The sequence below is a fragment of the Balaenoptera borealis genome, assembly GCF_965194805.1.
Source record: "Balaenoptera borealis genome assembly, chromosome: X".
Lineage (NCBI taxonomy): Eukaryota > Metazoa > Chordata > Mammalia > Artiodactyla > Balaenopteridae > Balaenoptera > Balaenoptera borealis.
The window spans coordinates 126,904,472-126,919,916 of NC_138881.1; the positions used below are offsets into that span (position 1 = coordinate 126,904,472).

The window sequence follows — 15,445 nt, forward strand, 5'->3', positions numbered from 1 at the left end:
GTCTGAGTGGTGCCGAGAGCAAAAGTCTCAAGGAGACAGGATGCATTCAGAAGGCGGAAGGAGGTGAGCGTGGCTGGAATGTATTGAACCGAGGGAGAGAGTGGCTGGGTCTGCAGAGAGAGGTCGGCACAGCCGAATCCTTGAGCCCCTTAAAGAGTTTCCTTTTATCTCGAGAGCAATGGGAAGCCATCAAAGAGCTGCAGGCAGTGGAGCCACGTGTAAAGTCTTAAAGTGACTTCTGTGTGGAGACTGGATGGGGAGGAAGGCAAGACCGGAGGCAGGGAAACCACGGAGGACGCTGATCCTGGAGCCCAGGCCTGGACTAGGGTGATGGCAGTGGGCATGGAGAGAAGTGGATGGATTGGAGGGCCCTTTGGGACATCGATTTGGCAGGGATCGATGAAGAAGAACCTGTTGGTCCATCGTTTTGATCCTGTCATCCTCATAGGCCAACTCTGTGCGGTCTCTTGGACAAGCCCCACAGGTAGGGTTAGGGGCTTCTTCTGACGCTCCCTCCATCCTAGCCCCCAGCCCAGTGCCTTAACCATCACAAGTACTCCACAAGCATGACAATGACACAAGTACTCCAAAAGCAGGACTGAATGACACTTGTCAAACTGCACTGGCCCTCGGGGTCTGCCTGTGTCTCCCCCCACCCAGCTTGTGGGGGTGGCCTGGCTGGCTGACAGGGTGTTCACTGCAGTGCCTTGGGAACCCCAAGTCCCCCCAGGATGCTTTTCCAGGGTGAGAACTTCTCAGGCGCGGCCGGGGAGCAGGCTCTCTCACTTTCTTCTCCTTCCCGGCCTCCGGCACTTCCTGCATGATCTCAGCCGACAGCCCCCAGCCCCCCTCCCCGACCCTGTCTGGGATCTCCATCTGTAAAATGGATCTAGGAACAGTAGTTCTCGACAGAATTAACCCGCAGCATCTGTGCAAGTCATCGCCCCGAGCGGGGGCCAGATCGCGTCGGGCGCGGGCAGGGGCGCAGTTGGGCAGCCCGGGCCCTTCACGTGGCGGAGGCCTCCCAGCCCGGGGCCGCGAGCCCGGAGGAATTTGCCTGGACGTTTTCCACCGCTGCAGAGCCTTCTGGAGCTCGCTTTGGGCTCGGTGCGGGGAGCCCCGGCCTTGATTTCTCCAGCAGCTCCGCGGGGCGGGGCCGGGAAGGGGCGGGCGGGCGAGGACACTGGCGGGAGAATGCGCGGAATGTGCCAGGCGCATCTACCTACCCCGGGAGAGGGCAGAGGAAGGGGGCCGGCCGAGGGGAGGGGCGAGGGGCGAGGCTCGGGCGCAGGAGAAAACCTGTTTGTTCTCCTGCGGGCGGAGGCCAGTCCGCGTCTCCTCGCCGCCCTGCGCGCTCCCCGCCGCGCCTCGCACCCCGCGTCCGCTGCCCGGCCCGGCCCGGCCCGGCCCGGCCGGCGCTGCCCACCTGAGGGAGCCCGCGCCCCGCGCCCGCCCGACCCTCCGCCCGCCCCGCGAGCCGGGCACCTGTGCCAGGTAGGGCTGTCGAGTCGCCGTTGGCGCGGACGGCAGAGTCAGCGGGGGGAACCCGGCCAGTGATGAGCCGGGTGACAGGGACAACTCGGGACCTCAGTTTCCCCATCCATAATCTTTACCCTCTCTAAGCATCCCTCCTGGGCTTCCGCCGGCTGAGGCAGGGTACTTAGTTTTCTGGTTTTCACTTTGAGCAAAGAGACTAAGGAGAGAGGCACCTAAGGCTGGCCTGGTCCCGGCGTCCTCGCTCTTTCTGGAAGAGAGGGTTTGATTGTTAGTAAATGGCCTGGAGCCAGGGTGCTATCTCACATCAGCTAGTTCTCCCTGTGTCCATTTTATAGATGAGAAAACTGAGACCCAGAGTCCAGCTCACCCTGGAGCCCAGAGCAGGAGGCTCACCGGTTGCTTGTGGTGAGCATGTGCTGGGCACAGGGCAGTCCCTGAAGGGCCACTGGGAAGGTAGCTTCTCAGACAGAAGGCGCCGAATCAAGCGCCGCTGGGTGTTATCGACGGGATCTGCAGTGAGCAGGCTCTGTGGCTGGATTGTTTCATGGGGGCAGGGGAGCCAAGAGCCTCGTCCTCTTTGGAAAGGCAGAGTGATACCTCTGCCTTGGAAAGAGACTGAAAGCTCAGCTGCTCTGTCCACTCTGCTGCTTCTGAGCCGGGGGCGCCCAGGCAGCAGCTCCACGGTCCAAGGGGGTAAGACCCAGGGCTGCTGGGGTCTCAGATGAGGTCGGTGGTGGTTGTGCCTGGGGTTTGGGACATCTGAGGCACAATAGGAATTGTGTTCGCGCTGGGCCATTTGCACTTAGTCTTGACATCGTGGAAGGCCGCATCTCAGGACCACTCAGCGAACCCTGAGAGAGAGCCCCTCACAACCCACCTAGCGGTGGTTCAGGCCTCTGGCACCTGGACCCAGTCGTGCCTGGGCCTCATGGCCTTTTGGACTTCTGATCGTGGTACCTGGCTGGGGACAGGGGGCAGGGCCCCATGTGCCAATAGGCCTGGACAGTGGGGAGGGGCTCTGGGTTCCCACTGCCTCCTCACCAGGTCACTTAGAGCTGTGGTGGAAGGTGGCGGAGGGTGGGGGAGAGTGTCCTACCTTCCCAGGGTCTCCACTGCCTCATCCAAAAAACCAGGGGCGGCTCAGAGGCCAGCTCAGAGGCCCTGCTCAGCACTTAGAAGCAAGTGGCCGGGAGATGGATGCACAGACCAGGAGCCAGCTTGCAGGTTGACCTTGGTACTTGGCCTGTCCACCTCCTCACCCCTGGGCCACCCCACGATGAGAAGGAGCAGAGCCACCTCACCTGCCCTACCCCCACTTTCCATCACTTCCCAGCCCCAGCCCGTGTGCCTTCCTGGCCTGGCCTTCAGAAGCCGGGGCCAGGCTGGGGGCTCTGTACTCAGCTGTGGGGAGCTGATGAGAGGCACCCAGCACAGGGCCAGGCACACAGTAGGTGCTCTGGATCTGTTCATTTCCACCCTCTGGACACGCATAAGTCAGCGACAGAGGTGGCATCAGCACAAGGGGCTGTGGGCGTCTGGCGTAGGGGAGGATCAGAAAAAACTTCCTGGAGGAGGAGGACTTGGAAGCAGCAGGGGGCGCTCAGGAGCCGCCCTGTCAAGGCCCACGCGTTTTGTTTTGTTTTGTTTTTATGAATTTATTTATTTATTTATTTTTATTTTTGGCTGTGTTGGGTCTTCGTTTCTGCGCGAGGGCTTTCTCTAGTTGCGGCGAGCGGGGGCCACTCTTCATCGCGGTGCGCGGGCCTCTCACTATCGCGGCCTCTCTTGTTGTGGAGCACGGGCTCCAGACGCGCAGGTCAGTAGTTGTGGCTCACGGGCCTAGTTGCTCCGCGGCATGTGGGATCCTCCCAGACCAGGGCTCGAGCCCGTGTCCCCTGCACTGGCGGGCAGAGTCTCAACCACTGCGTCACCAGGGAAGCGCCCCCCCGCCCGCGCATTCTTTGGGGCTGCTTGAGTCTAGCCTCCCCCTTGTTCCCGAAAGACCAAAGCCAGTTCTTCCTAAGCCCTCTATGTTCCACCCGGAGCTAGGCAGCGGGGCCCTGGAGAGAAATCAGGTGCAAGCCTTGCCCCAAGGAGACAGGCCACTCAGTAAAGAAACTGTCCAACCTCCCTTCCTCGTCAACTCGAGTCCAGATTCCAGACGGAGTGCAGCGACCCCAGGAGCAGCCAGTGCTTCACCTCAGCCTCCTTCAGCCTGCCTTGCGTTTCTGCTTAGCGCCCCTGTGGCCTTCTAAGACCAAGCAGAACAGAGACTCTGGGCCCCCAGCAGCGGGCCTGGGACCTGGCTACGTAGACATTGGCACCTGGTCCCCAACTGCCCGCAGTTGCATGTCCAAAAAAGTTTCAACTCTGGCCCAGTGCACTCTGCAAGCTGGAAGCCTGCCGTCTCGCATCCCCACTCAGCCTCCACGGCTGACTGATCCCTTTGGTCGGGATCTTGCTTCAAGCCACAGCTCATAAGGCGCCAGCTCATGCGTAACACCAGCTTGCTTTCTGCTTGCTGAGCAAGGCTGCCCCAACTGCCAGGCCCCCCTGGCATCGGACAGGACTGTGGCTGGGGGAGAGGAGAGCTGCTTTCCATGGCTCCAGAGTCCTGAGCAGCAACCCACATGGCGCCCCGGGTCTTTGGGCACCTAAGGTTGGGATCCATCAGGGATTCTGCATTCATTCCTGCTGCGCCCGCAGAGAACTGGCTGATGCCAGGACAAGAGCAGCCATGCAAGGACCCATGCGCCTGAGAGTGACACTCAGGAGAGGTTGGCATCATCGCTGCTGAGGGTTGTGAAGTGGCGACGGGAGATGGCTGGTCGTAGGGTATGAGATGGGACACAGAGGCGCCTTTACAGCCTAGCGGTAAGAACGCGGCTCGGAGGTCAGACTGGGTTAAGACACCAGCTCGGCCACAGTCTAGTTGTGCAAACCTGAGCGCATCACGAAAGCTCTGGAGGCCCCAGGTTGTCACCCGTATGCTGTCAGAGCTGTCCTCCTCCAGGAGCCGTGGTCGCCAGGGGTGAGGTTGAGGCCAGATTGGGAGGGTTGCGGCCTCCCCACCTGAGGAGAAACTGTTTGAAAATCCCTGGGTCATTTCTGGATGCCTACTAACACCTGATTTGATTTCTTTGACAATATTCAATGTTTTTGTTTTTAACTTTTATCTTGGATTAATCAAAAGCTCACAGAAAAGTGGTAAAAATGGTACCAAGAACTCCCTTATCTGCATCCCCCACGGTGAACATTTCTGATCGTTTTCTTCAGGAAGGGGGAAGTTGACGTGGGAGCACTTGTGTGACTGTCACCTTCCAGTGGTCATGGCAGGGTCAGGAGGTGGGCAGGGCTGGTGTCAGTTCATTTTTCCAAAGGGAAACTGAGGCACAGAGAGGAACTCAAAACTCATTTGAGGATTAGGAACAGAGCCAGGCCACCCTATCTCACAGCTACGCATGTCCGTATTTGGCGCTGGGGCCCAGGGCGGACTGAGGGCTGAGGAGGGCAGGGGTAGGGAAGCAGGAGGGGCAGGGCTGGGTGGAGAAGGGACTGGAAAATGAAAGGACGAGAGGCCCTGTGGGCGTCATTCTCAAAGTCTAATGGGGGTGGGAGAGCAGGAATTCGCAACTTAAGCACACGTCCCGGGTGACCTGGATGCCAGAGGGACCCAGAGGCCACTCTCAGAAACACTGCCTAGGCTCACTTCCCATTTCAAGAGGGAGCCGGGAACTGGGGCTGCTGGTGGTGGCAGCCGAGGTGGCTGTGGGGCTCTGTGGCACACCCTGGGTCCAAGAGGAGGCCTGGCCTCCAGGGCCAACGGTGGGCAGGCCCCACGCTGCTGCTGGTTGTCTCTGGCAGTCCCTGGCCCCGGCCACGTCTGTGGGCACACCTCGGGTGCTCGGTCCAGCGGCCTTGATCTGGTCCCTGTGATCACTGGCTCAGCTCGCCACTTTCTGATGACTAGGTCAGTTTCCCACGGAGCCTGATGTGGCAGAGAGCAGGCCCGAGGATTCCCAGCAGCAGAACGGGTATCCCTGGTGTCAATGCTTACATCAGGCAGCGCCCGGTGTAAGACTGAAAAAAACAAAACAAAACAAAAACCCAGGACTTGCCTTATCACTTCTGCCCAGCGAGCTCCTACTCATTCTTTCATTCTTTCAGAAGGGCCCGAGCCACGGCACCTTCCTGGGAAACGCAGTGCTGCTCTAGGCTCCCGCCTGTCTGTCTGCCCAGCACCTAGGCTGGCTTCCACTTTGTCTAAAGGCTTATGGAATACATGAATATGCGGCCTTGGGCAAACACTTTCTCCTCTCTGGGTCTCCATACTCTCATCCAAAAGTGAGGACAGCGATAAGAGGTGGGGGTGGAGCTCAGGGAACTCTGGGTGAGAAAGGAGGGGACGGGGAAGGGAGAGGGCAGCGTCACTCGCGAGCACCTGTGACTAGGACAGAAGGAATCAGCCTTGGCCAATGTCAGTCAGGGGCAAATGGAGGGGACTTCCCTGTCACTGGGCCTGCTCTGGCAAAGGCTGAACGGGTGGCAGTAGTGAGGGTGCAGGGGTATTCCTGGGGTGGGAAGAGTTGTTTGGGGTGGAAGTGGGCTCCAATGACCCCTGGGTCCCTTTCAACCCCCTTCACTGTCTGTGTGCAGATGTGGACAGCATCTCTGCCCCACTGGGATGAGCTTAAGACCACCTTGGTTCCGGGCTGCAGAGACAACTGGGATGTGTGGTGGGAGGGACAGAGCTGGCCCAGGCCCCACAATACGGCTCCCGGGCTTTGTCTGGGCCCCTTCTCCTGGCACAGCAGGGGAGGTCGCGGCCCTGGGAATAGCTCATGTACGTGGCTCCGGCGAAGGGTCCTGTTTGGGGTGAGGCCCATGCATTGGCCCTGCTGTCTCCAGCATGTTGGCCCCGCCCAGCCCCCTGGCCTCCACAGAGACATCTCAGAGGGTCCTGCCAGAAACCCTTGCTGGACCTTGAGGCCAAGCCACCTCTGAAATGGCCCAGTTGCCCAAAGCAGTTGCTTGTATCTGGCCGGCTGAGAGCTAGCAAATGGGCACAGGAGTGATGTGTGGCTGGGTGGCTGTGGCTCCTTTTGTCCTCTTGGGGCTCAAGCTCCCCACCGCCCGGAGGGAGCCAACCAGCCTCAGATGTCTGCCTCCCAGGGCCCCTCTGGTGCTGACGCCGAGAAGTCTAGATTCTGGGGTGTTGGGGGTGGGATGAGGGGAGGTGAAATTCCAGACTTTCATGCAGAAGTCATTTACCTGTAAAGCACATTTACAAATACTCCCCCCAGTCAATGCATTTTTTTTCCATATTACATTTTCCCTCTCTGCAACCCAAGTCTCCTCCAGCTCTTTTTTCCATGTGGTACGCCTCCTTCCTGCCACCCCTTGGCTTCCAGGCAGGAGGCCTGGGACTGGAGCATCGCGGGCCGGCAAGATGCTCCACTCTGTCGCTCGCACAGGCCAGAGAGGCCGGCCAGGGCTCCTGGGAGCTGTGTGCTGTGCAGCCAACTGAGGGGCTTGGACATGACCCAGCTGCTCAGCCATCGATCTGGAAGGCCTCTGAAGGGCCCCGTCCCCCTGGACTGCTGCTGAGAATCTCTGGATCCCAGGAACCCCTGGAGGAAAGCAACCCGTCTGCTGGCTGTCCTCTTGCCAGCTGCTGAGACTGGGAATCAGGATGTCCTCATTCATGAGACTTGGTCTCAGGAGACTGCCTCATAAAATGGGACGTTTGATCGTTCCAGCCCTTTTGGCCTGGGGAATCAGGTCAGCTGACCCAGTGCTGGCTTAAGTCAGTCTGGGTCCAAACTTTGACACTCGGCCAAGTGTGTGCCTTGAGAAAGGACTGGACGAGGACACCAAAACAGGGGTCCCCAGCCCCCTCATACATCCTGCCTGGGGCCTCAGCATCGTTCATCTGGGTCCAGGCCTTTCTTAGCCCGGCGCCACCTGGGCCCTCCCTACGATGCTAGGCCTCTGACCTCCGGGGATGTTGCCGAGGAAGGACAGGAGGCTGTGGCCCTGGTGACGAGCTGCAGTGAAGCCTGTGCCTTCCCTCCACGGCCAGGTGCAGGGGTCAGGGAGCGCTTTGAAACTGGGGCTCCCTCCTCAGCCAGAGGGGGCAAGTGACATGTCCAGTGACCTTTTCTGACAGAACAGGACTTGGACTCCATGTCTCTTGCTCTTTCCTTTGCACCTGAGTTGGAAGAAACGGCATGTGTGCCCCTCCTGTGAAGTGACAGATGATGGGCCTGGCCGGCTCATCTCTGAGCAAGCAGTGTCCCCAATTCTGGGACACCTCATTACCCTGAAGGACCTTGAGAGGGGCCTCTCACGGGCACTTACACACTAGGGAGGACCCTTATGTTGAAGCTTAAAGCCATTTGCTTGAAACACACCCAAAGAGGACCCAGGTGTCTATTCTGGGAGGTGGCCACCATCGGCGGGGCAAGTCTTCCGGTGGGTCGAGCTGTTGGACAGGTGAGGAGGGGCACGGCCTGGGAGGTCATGCACAGGTGTCCTCACTCCCTCCCTCCCACCCACTTCTCGCTGAGGGTGGCAGCCCCCAGGTTGAATTGGGCCAGGAGGGAGGCATGGAGGGACTCTGGCCAGGGGAGCAACGCAGGCTCTGGCAGCCTGGAGCCTCAGGCAATTTGTCATAAGAGGGCCAGAGGGGACAGGTGTGACGGCTGAGGTCCCCCTTGCAGGTTTTGTTTTTTCATGGTTTAGTCATGACACCCTCATCCAATGGTGGGGAGCCAAGGCCCTGTGGAAGGAAGGAGTCTCCTTCCTCCCAGGCCAGCTGTCTTCTCTGAGACCCCCCCCCCCGGCAGCATCGAGCTGAAGCATCAGAACTGGCTGGGTCCACCCGTCTCAGGAACAAGCTGCTGGGAAACAAGGGACTTTTCGCCACTTCACCTCTTCCCTCCCGCCCCAGATAGGAGTGCTGTGTCTCTCCTGAAGTGATGGGGGAGGCCATATTCAGGACCCTGCGGCTGTTAGCAGTCCCTGCCCCAGAGCCGCATAAAAATGCTCGCAGACACAGCTTTACTGAAACGTGGCCTAAAGTTGGCCCAGCAACCAGCCCCTGGGTGGCCCAAAGCCTCAACGACATCTTCCAGATGTCCTCGTCACATCGGTACTTGGTCACTGAGCTTGGCTGCGTGGGTCACACTGTGGGCTCTGCCCTCTTGCCTTGTCCCGCTGCTTCCCCACTCTGACTCCTGACCCACACCTAATGAGTCTGCCCAGAGCTGAGCCGTGGGCTCTGGTGCCAAGAGACAGAATTGCGTCTGATCCCTGCCAGCCAGAGATGGGGTCCCGCAGAAGGTCGATACATGTGAGGGAACACAGCGGGCTTCCTGTGAACTCCCCGGGTGCAGAGTGTCACAGCTCACCTCTGGGGAAGAAGCCCTGCCCCTCGCTCTTCTGCCAGGGGCGCGCCCACGCCTGCCTGCTCACAGTGGCCGGCGCCCAGCATACACACATGCAGACAAGCCCCAACACCCGTGCCCTCTGGCTGCAGCTCCTGCGTGTGAACCCATGTTCTGTGCTCCTGGAAAGCACGGCTAAAGGTCTTTTGTTCCTCTTCCCTCCCAGTTTACCTAGGGGGTCCCTGCCAGGGTGGGGGAAGAGCAGTCACTCGGCCTGCCGTCTCCTTTCACACAAGCCCTTGCCACAGGGATCCTGGGCAGGGACCCCGGGGCTGGGCTGCCTGTGGTCTCAGGCCCGGCCACCTCGCCCCGACCTTGGTGTCCTTCCCGTTGTCCGGAAGAAGCCAGCCCGTCCCAGCTGTGCCGGGGGGAGCCGGGAAAGGTGTGGGGACAGCAGCACCAGAGGGAGGGCCCCAGGGGAACTTGAGGGCGCCTCTGGGAGATGCCTCCTGGGCTGAAGCTCGAGGCCATTTGTCAAGTTGGTAGCTGCAAGGGGAGACACACAGAGGCCTGCTTGGGAAAGTGGATGTGCACGACGTGGGGAGTCAGGCACGTGGGCGATTCTAGAAAACTTTCTGTGAGTTAGTTTTCTCATTTTGGAGGCACAGCACGTCCTTGTGGGGTGACAGGGTGACCCCTCCTCGCTGTCTCTCTCTCCATCTCTGTCTCCTCACACATCAGCCAAGCATTTGCATCACTGTCTGCCAGCTCTCCCAGGTCCCTCCCTCCTGCTAGTCTGCCTGCATCAGCTCTGTTGGCCTCTGATGCCACCAGGCTCGCTGTGGCCGGGACCACAGGCTCCGTGCATGCCCCTCATTGGCTCCTTGCTTCTGTCTATCCAATCAGGGCTGGAAGCCCTTTCCCTGGGACTTAGCACGGGAAGGGGTCCTGCCTAGTGGGGCTACATCTAGTGAGGATCCAGGGGTGTGCCATGAGGGATAGCTGGGGTAGAAGGTGGCACATAAGCCACCCGTTCCTTTGGTGGCCCAGGCCAGGCCCTTGGGCAGGGCAATGTGGGAATTCCTAAGGAGTCAGAAGACTTCTCCCTCTCAAGGTAGAAGTGGGGCCACAGTCCTGAAACGGTGCACAGAGTGGCTGCCCTGACTAGACCGGTGCTCACATGGGCCATTCGGGAGGTGAGGACAGCCACCAGCATCCAGACACCAAGCCATGGCATGGGACAGAACTGGCACCAGATTCCAGCGAGTGGCACATGCTCTGACTTGGAGGCGTCCTGCCAAGAGGAGACCCGGCGAGTAGGTTCACAGGCCTGGTGGCTCAGCACCGCTTCACAGATGCAGCCTGTGAGGCCCCTTAGGGACGAGGAGCAGAGCTGTGAGCCTGGGGGGGGCGGTGTTTGCTCTCAGGCTGGGTGGCCCTTCCTCATGGCAGGCCTCGTGGGCCAGGAGGGCCTAGGACGGTTTGGGAGAAGCCCAAGTGCCCGGACGAAGAGGAAGACTGGAAGGCCTGGGCAGGCGGGAGGCCTCCTGCCCCACTTTTGAAGGCAGCTGGAGATGGAACGTTCCAGTGATGTAGCGTCCATCTCGCCTCTTTCTCCACCTTCTGCGCGGGGTGAGTGGGGAGGTGCAGAACAGTTTCTCTCTTCCCATGTCTTCTTGAATTTTGCATCCTGCATCTCAGGTGCAAGCCCTGGGCATAAGAGACCTTGGCGTGTTGGACGTGGAGAGGGTAGCGTCTGGGGCTGCAGGGTGAGGGCTGCCCACCTCGGAGAGGATGCTGGGGTCTGGAGCTCGGAGTTGGTAGTGAAGCTGAGAGTCCAGGCAGGCACCGTGTGCATGGCTGGCCTGAGTCCAAGAGTCTCCTCCCTGTAGCAGGTGTGAGCCAGCTGCTGGGGCCAAGTGCCTTGCTTTGCAGGAACCATACTGGTGCTGAGCTGCCTGGACCCCAGGATTTTGCTCCAAGGAGCACTCCGTGACGTCATGTGTGGGGTCAGCAGGGCTACTAGCTGGGCCCACCACCCTCTGAAAGTGTTGGAAGTGTGGCCTGGGGCCAGTTGCCCAACCTCCCGGATCCCAGTTTGCTCACAGTGAAGCAGGACGATGGTATACTTACCGCTGGCGGGTTGCCCTGATGCCTGGACTGGATGCTGGCAGCCCACATCCCAAGGCCCCACGGATGGGCCGGGCCAAGGCTACAGTCAGCCGGGCTGGAGGGGGTGGTGTGGCTCCTCGATGCCTGGTCCGTTCTCCCCAAGTGAGGGAGGGAGCAGAGAGCCTGCACGTGCAAAGTGCGTTCATTCTCTGCTACTGTGTCTCTTGTGTTTTTCAGCCTGCCCCCAAGGGTGCTTCTGCAAAATATTTTTGTATATGTCCTTTCAGTTGTTTCTTTTCCTGTGCATCTTTATGTAAATGTATTTTTAAGGAAATGGAAACGTCCTACACATCTGGTTTTAAAAGCTGCCTTTCATTTAATGATATATGGAAACCAATATACCTGAAGGCTCGTTAAATATCGCATATATCATTATCATTTGTAATGGGCGCATATTATTTGCTTGAACAGTAGATCATAATATGTTTAAATACAACTATTGGGAATTTAGATTATTGCCAAATTTGCACCATCATATTCTACACTGGGATGACACCCTCTTGTATACTGTGTTCTACTTATGCACTTGAATCCTTAGGAGAGGTTACTGTGAGGGGAACTGTTGGATCAATGGGCTTGCCCTCTCTAAAGCTTTCGACACACACGGAGACTTGTCCTCCAAAAAGATGCCCTGACTGACCTGCCCGCCAACAGTGTTTGAGAGCCGCCCAGGAAATGCCCTCCTGAGTGGTCCACCCCCCATCCTCCAAAGCTGCTCTTGCCTGCAGTGAGGGTTTTCTGATTGCCCACTGATTGGGCGGCTACTTTGCCCTGCTCTCTGAGAAGGCTCAGAGGAGGGGAGTGGATGGTGGGTCTGAGAGGAGACCTGGCTCAAAGGAGTGGTGGCGCTATTGGGTAAGTCAGGAGCACGGCCCACGCCAGCCTCCAGCCCAGCGGCATAAGCAAAGGGATGCTGAGGCATGTGGTCCGCTTGGAGCACACTGTTCACATTGAGGTGTGAAAAGTGGCTGGGTCAGGGGACTGGGGAGTTTGCCCCCAGTCTTGGAGACAGTAGGGGACCAGCAGAAGCTGAGTGAGAAGCACGGGTTGATGTGGGCCAGGAGGGATCAGGGGCCGATGAGTGCTGCCAGAAGGAGGCACAGATGGAAACCGGTGGGCCAAGGAGGAGGGCAGAAGTCACTGCAGCCTGAACCATGGCTGTTGGGGGGAGGGAAGGCAGGCGGTGAAGTGGAGGGAGAAGCCAGCTGTCCAGCTGGGACATAGATTCAAGTGTCGTGGTGCATCCGTCTGGCTGGGACTCACTACCTTAAAGTCTCCTTGTCCTAAAGCGCTGCCTTCTTCTTCAGTCCCATGAGAAGACTCTACTTCCTGACTCAGATTTCTTGTTCCATGAAAAAAGACATTTGACTTCTGAGATGAAGCATCAGTCCTGGTCTTTGTCTGGCGAGGTGGGACAAGAAGCTGTAAAGCCACCCCTTGCTGCGGGCTCTTGGGTGCGTCCCTGCCCCTTTGGCTTGGGAGTCCCCAGTGGCCCCTCTGCCTCTGTCATTCTGCATGTTCATGCATCTGCCCTGATTTTGGAAGTAAGTGGTTTATTTGCTTCTGATCTGACAGAAAATTTCTAGGCAACGTGGCCAACAGGCTTGTTGAGGGGAAACTGATGAACCAAGGCCCAGAGGAGGCGAGGGACTCCCCCAAGGCCACACAGTCAGTCAGCAGCACCAGGAGACGGAGGGACCAAGATCTCAGGCGGCCCGGTGGGGCCATTCCGGGGGCTGCTGGGATGGGACAGTTGGGCAGTGTGGTCCGAGGATCGCCTACGGGGTGAGCTCTGCTCAACAGAACTCTGACGTGGCATCCTTGGTGCAGGGCTAGGCACGCGGGGCTCCCATTCGCAGTGATGAGGTGCCGTTCCTGGCACTCAGAGGGCTCGGGCCTGCTGGGCTGCGCATTCGGTGCAGTTTATGGGAAATCCAGCTCTTGCTGACGTGGCAAATTGGGTTTCCTCTTGGCCCCCTGCCCTGCCCGTTTTAGTGTGCCCATGACCTCCATGAAAACAGGCCCGGGACTTGCCAGCTGGCAGCATGGCCCGGCTGCTCAGGGCCTGGCCCTGGAGGGGCCCAGAGGGTGGCAGGCCCCTAAGAGGGAGGTCGCCGTGCCTTAGGACTGTGTGGGCAGAGCCAGGGCCCCTGCTTCCTGTCACGCCCCCTCGCTTGAGCCTCCAGCCCCTCTCCTGAGGCCCAAGGGGCCGGCTGTGGCGGGTCAGTGCTTTGACTAGACCCGTGCTGGGCCAGTCCCATCCTGGAGAGCCGGCTTCCTCACCCCAGCGCCTCCTGGAGCTGGAAGGTGTCGGGGACCATGACGGCCCACCCTTCACGGGCCACAGAAGGGCAGCACCTGGCTCAAGGGCAGAGAGGAGACCACGGGGGAGGGCAGGGCGAAAAGACAGAGAGAGGAAGAGAAAGCAGAGCACAGGACGCTCCCTGCTTTCCCAACATCACCTGGTGCCCGAGGGCCACTAGGAGTTGGCAGTGGGGCCCCAGGCTTTCCCCACCAGACATGGACCCAACCCCCGAACCACATGGGGCTGACACCCCCGGGCCGTGCTTGTGCTGATTAAGGACCCCAAAGCGACCGTCCCCCAGCCTGTACCCTTCCTTCCCCCATCCCTCCTCCTGGGTCCACCAGTGTCGGCCACTGCTGCCACCCCTCCCCTACGCTCGCTGGGCGGGAGTCTGGCCATCAGAGGTCTCTCTCTAAGTGGGTTGGTGGTCTGCCTGTCTCAGCCATCTCTCCAACAGACAGCCCCTGGCAGGCCACGTCATGTTTCCCAGCGGCGGCCTCTGCCCAGACTCCACCCAAAGGACAGTCTGCACGGTCTCAGTTTGCCAAGGACCATACGGTGACCCACGAGCCATTATAAATGCATGAAGTGACAAGCCGTGTGCTTGCCTTTGCCCCCAGGAGCCCTGTTGAATCCACCGAGAAGGGACGTTCAGAGCAAACACCATGAGTATCTCAGCTCTCGGAGGAAGCAGCAAAGGTGAGGCCCGGGTGCCCTCTTGTCCTGGGCTTGGCACGCGGCTGCCTCCTTCCAGGCCAGCCCTGCGAGGCCACAGCGCTGCCTGGGCAGCAGAGTGACAGCAGTGTATTGGGAGGGCTGGAAAGGAGGCCTCGGGGCCCGGGGGCTGGGCTCCGCTTCTGACGCTGCCTGGCCTTGCCGCCGCCAGGGAAGCCTCTCCCACCGGGCGAGGAGGAACGCAATAATGTCCTCAAGCAGATGAAGGTTCGGACCACGCTGAAGGGGGACAAGAGCTGGATCACCAAGCAGGATGAATCAGAGAGCCACACCCTGTAAGTCCAGGAGGCCAGGAGGGCCGGCAGCGACAGGCTGGGCGTGGGGTGGCGCTCCACAGGCCGCACTCAGCCTAAGTCAGGGGGTGAGAAAGGCCCGGCTGCCAGGGCGTGCGTGGGCACACGTGCCTCTGCAGTGTGGACACAGGCCGGGGAAGGAGAAGGTGAGACGGGAACGGCAGGCCGAGTTCCTGGGGTACACGTAGTGCCCGCCCTCTTTTGTGTCCCCTCTTTCCTCAGTGAGCTGCCCTCAGGCCGGAGTCGTGCCATATCTTTTTCTTCAGCTGGGGAGGTCCCGAAGGCCAGGTAAGAAGTGGCGCCCAGATGGCTGGTGGGTGGGCCCTGTACTGCAGCCTTTGGCGGACACTGAGTCATTTGAACTCCACAGGAAGGATGGCTTTTCCACTCTGCTCCTTCTTGGGAAAAGGAGTGCAGGAGTCACTGGGTCCAGGTCCATGGCTCCAGCTGTCAACTGGGATCAAAACTGTCACTGAGCATAATAAAGTCTTAGCTCCAAAATGCTAAGTTTTGCCAGAGCATATGGGATTATAAAAGCAAATGCGTATTCTGCATAATACACATTATCAGGCACATTTTTTTTTGTACATAAATGTTCACAGCAGCTTTATTTGTAATACCCAAAAGCTGAAAAAAACAAACCAACCCTCAAAACGTCCATCAACTTGTGAATGGATAAACATAACATTGTGGTATATTCATACTCAGCAATACAACAGAATTTCAATACATGAAGTCAATTAAAATATGAAACACCATGGGTGGAAAACTGCAAAATGAAAGCAGTCAGAGACAAAAGCAACTTATACGATTCTATTCATATAAATTCTGGCTGGAAAAGGCAAAACTATAGTTCCAGAAAAATCTGTAATCACCTAAGTCTATGGATTAAAGGAGGACAGGTTTCAAAGATGCATGAGGAAACTTTTTTTTTTTAGAAATTATATTACATTTTATTATATTATATTAATTATCACACATTACATTACAGGATGCTATATTACATACATATCTCACTAGGGCAATTCATTCACCTGTAACATTCTTTTTTTTTT

General features: G+C 58.5%; 2 protein-coding genes across 5 annotated transcripts in view; one reads left to right on the plus strand and one right to left on the minus strand.

The window, feature by feature from the left end:
- GABRA3 (gamma-aminobutyric acid type A receptor subunit alpha3) overlaps nucleotides 1–15,445 on the minus strand; it is a 606,794-nt gene that overhangs the window by 562,346 nt on the left and 29,003 nt on the right. The gene's annotated exons all lie outside the window — the stretch shown is intronic.
- ZNF185 (zinc finger protein 185 with LIM domain) overlaps nucleotides 1,315–15,445 on the plus strand; it is a 58,140-nt gene continuing 44,009 nt past the window's right edge. For all 4 annotated transcript variants that reach the window (XM_082376123.1, XM_082376125.1, XM_082376124.1 and 1 more), the window contains exons 1-4: nucleotides 1,315–1,494; nucleotides 13,983–14,061; nucleotides 14,249–14,372; nucleotides 14,613–14,678. In XM_082376123.1, coding sequence (XP_082232249.1) covers nucleotides 14,028–14,061; nucleotides 14,249–14,372; nucleotides 14,613–14,678 — 224 coding nt within the window. In that variant the 5' untranslated portion in view covers nucleotides 1,315–1,494; nucleotides 13,983–14,027. The remainder of the gene's footprint in view (nucleotides 1,495–13,982; nucleotides 14,062–14,248; nucleotides 14,373–14,612; nucleotides 14,679–15,445) is intronic.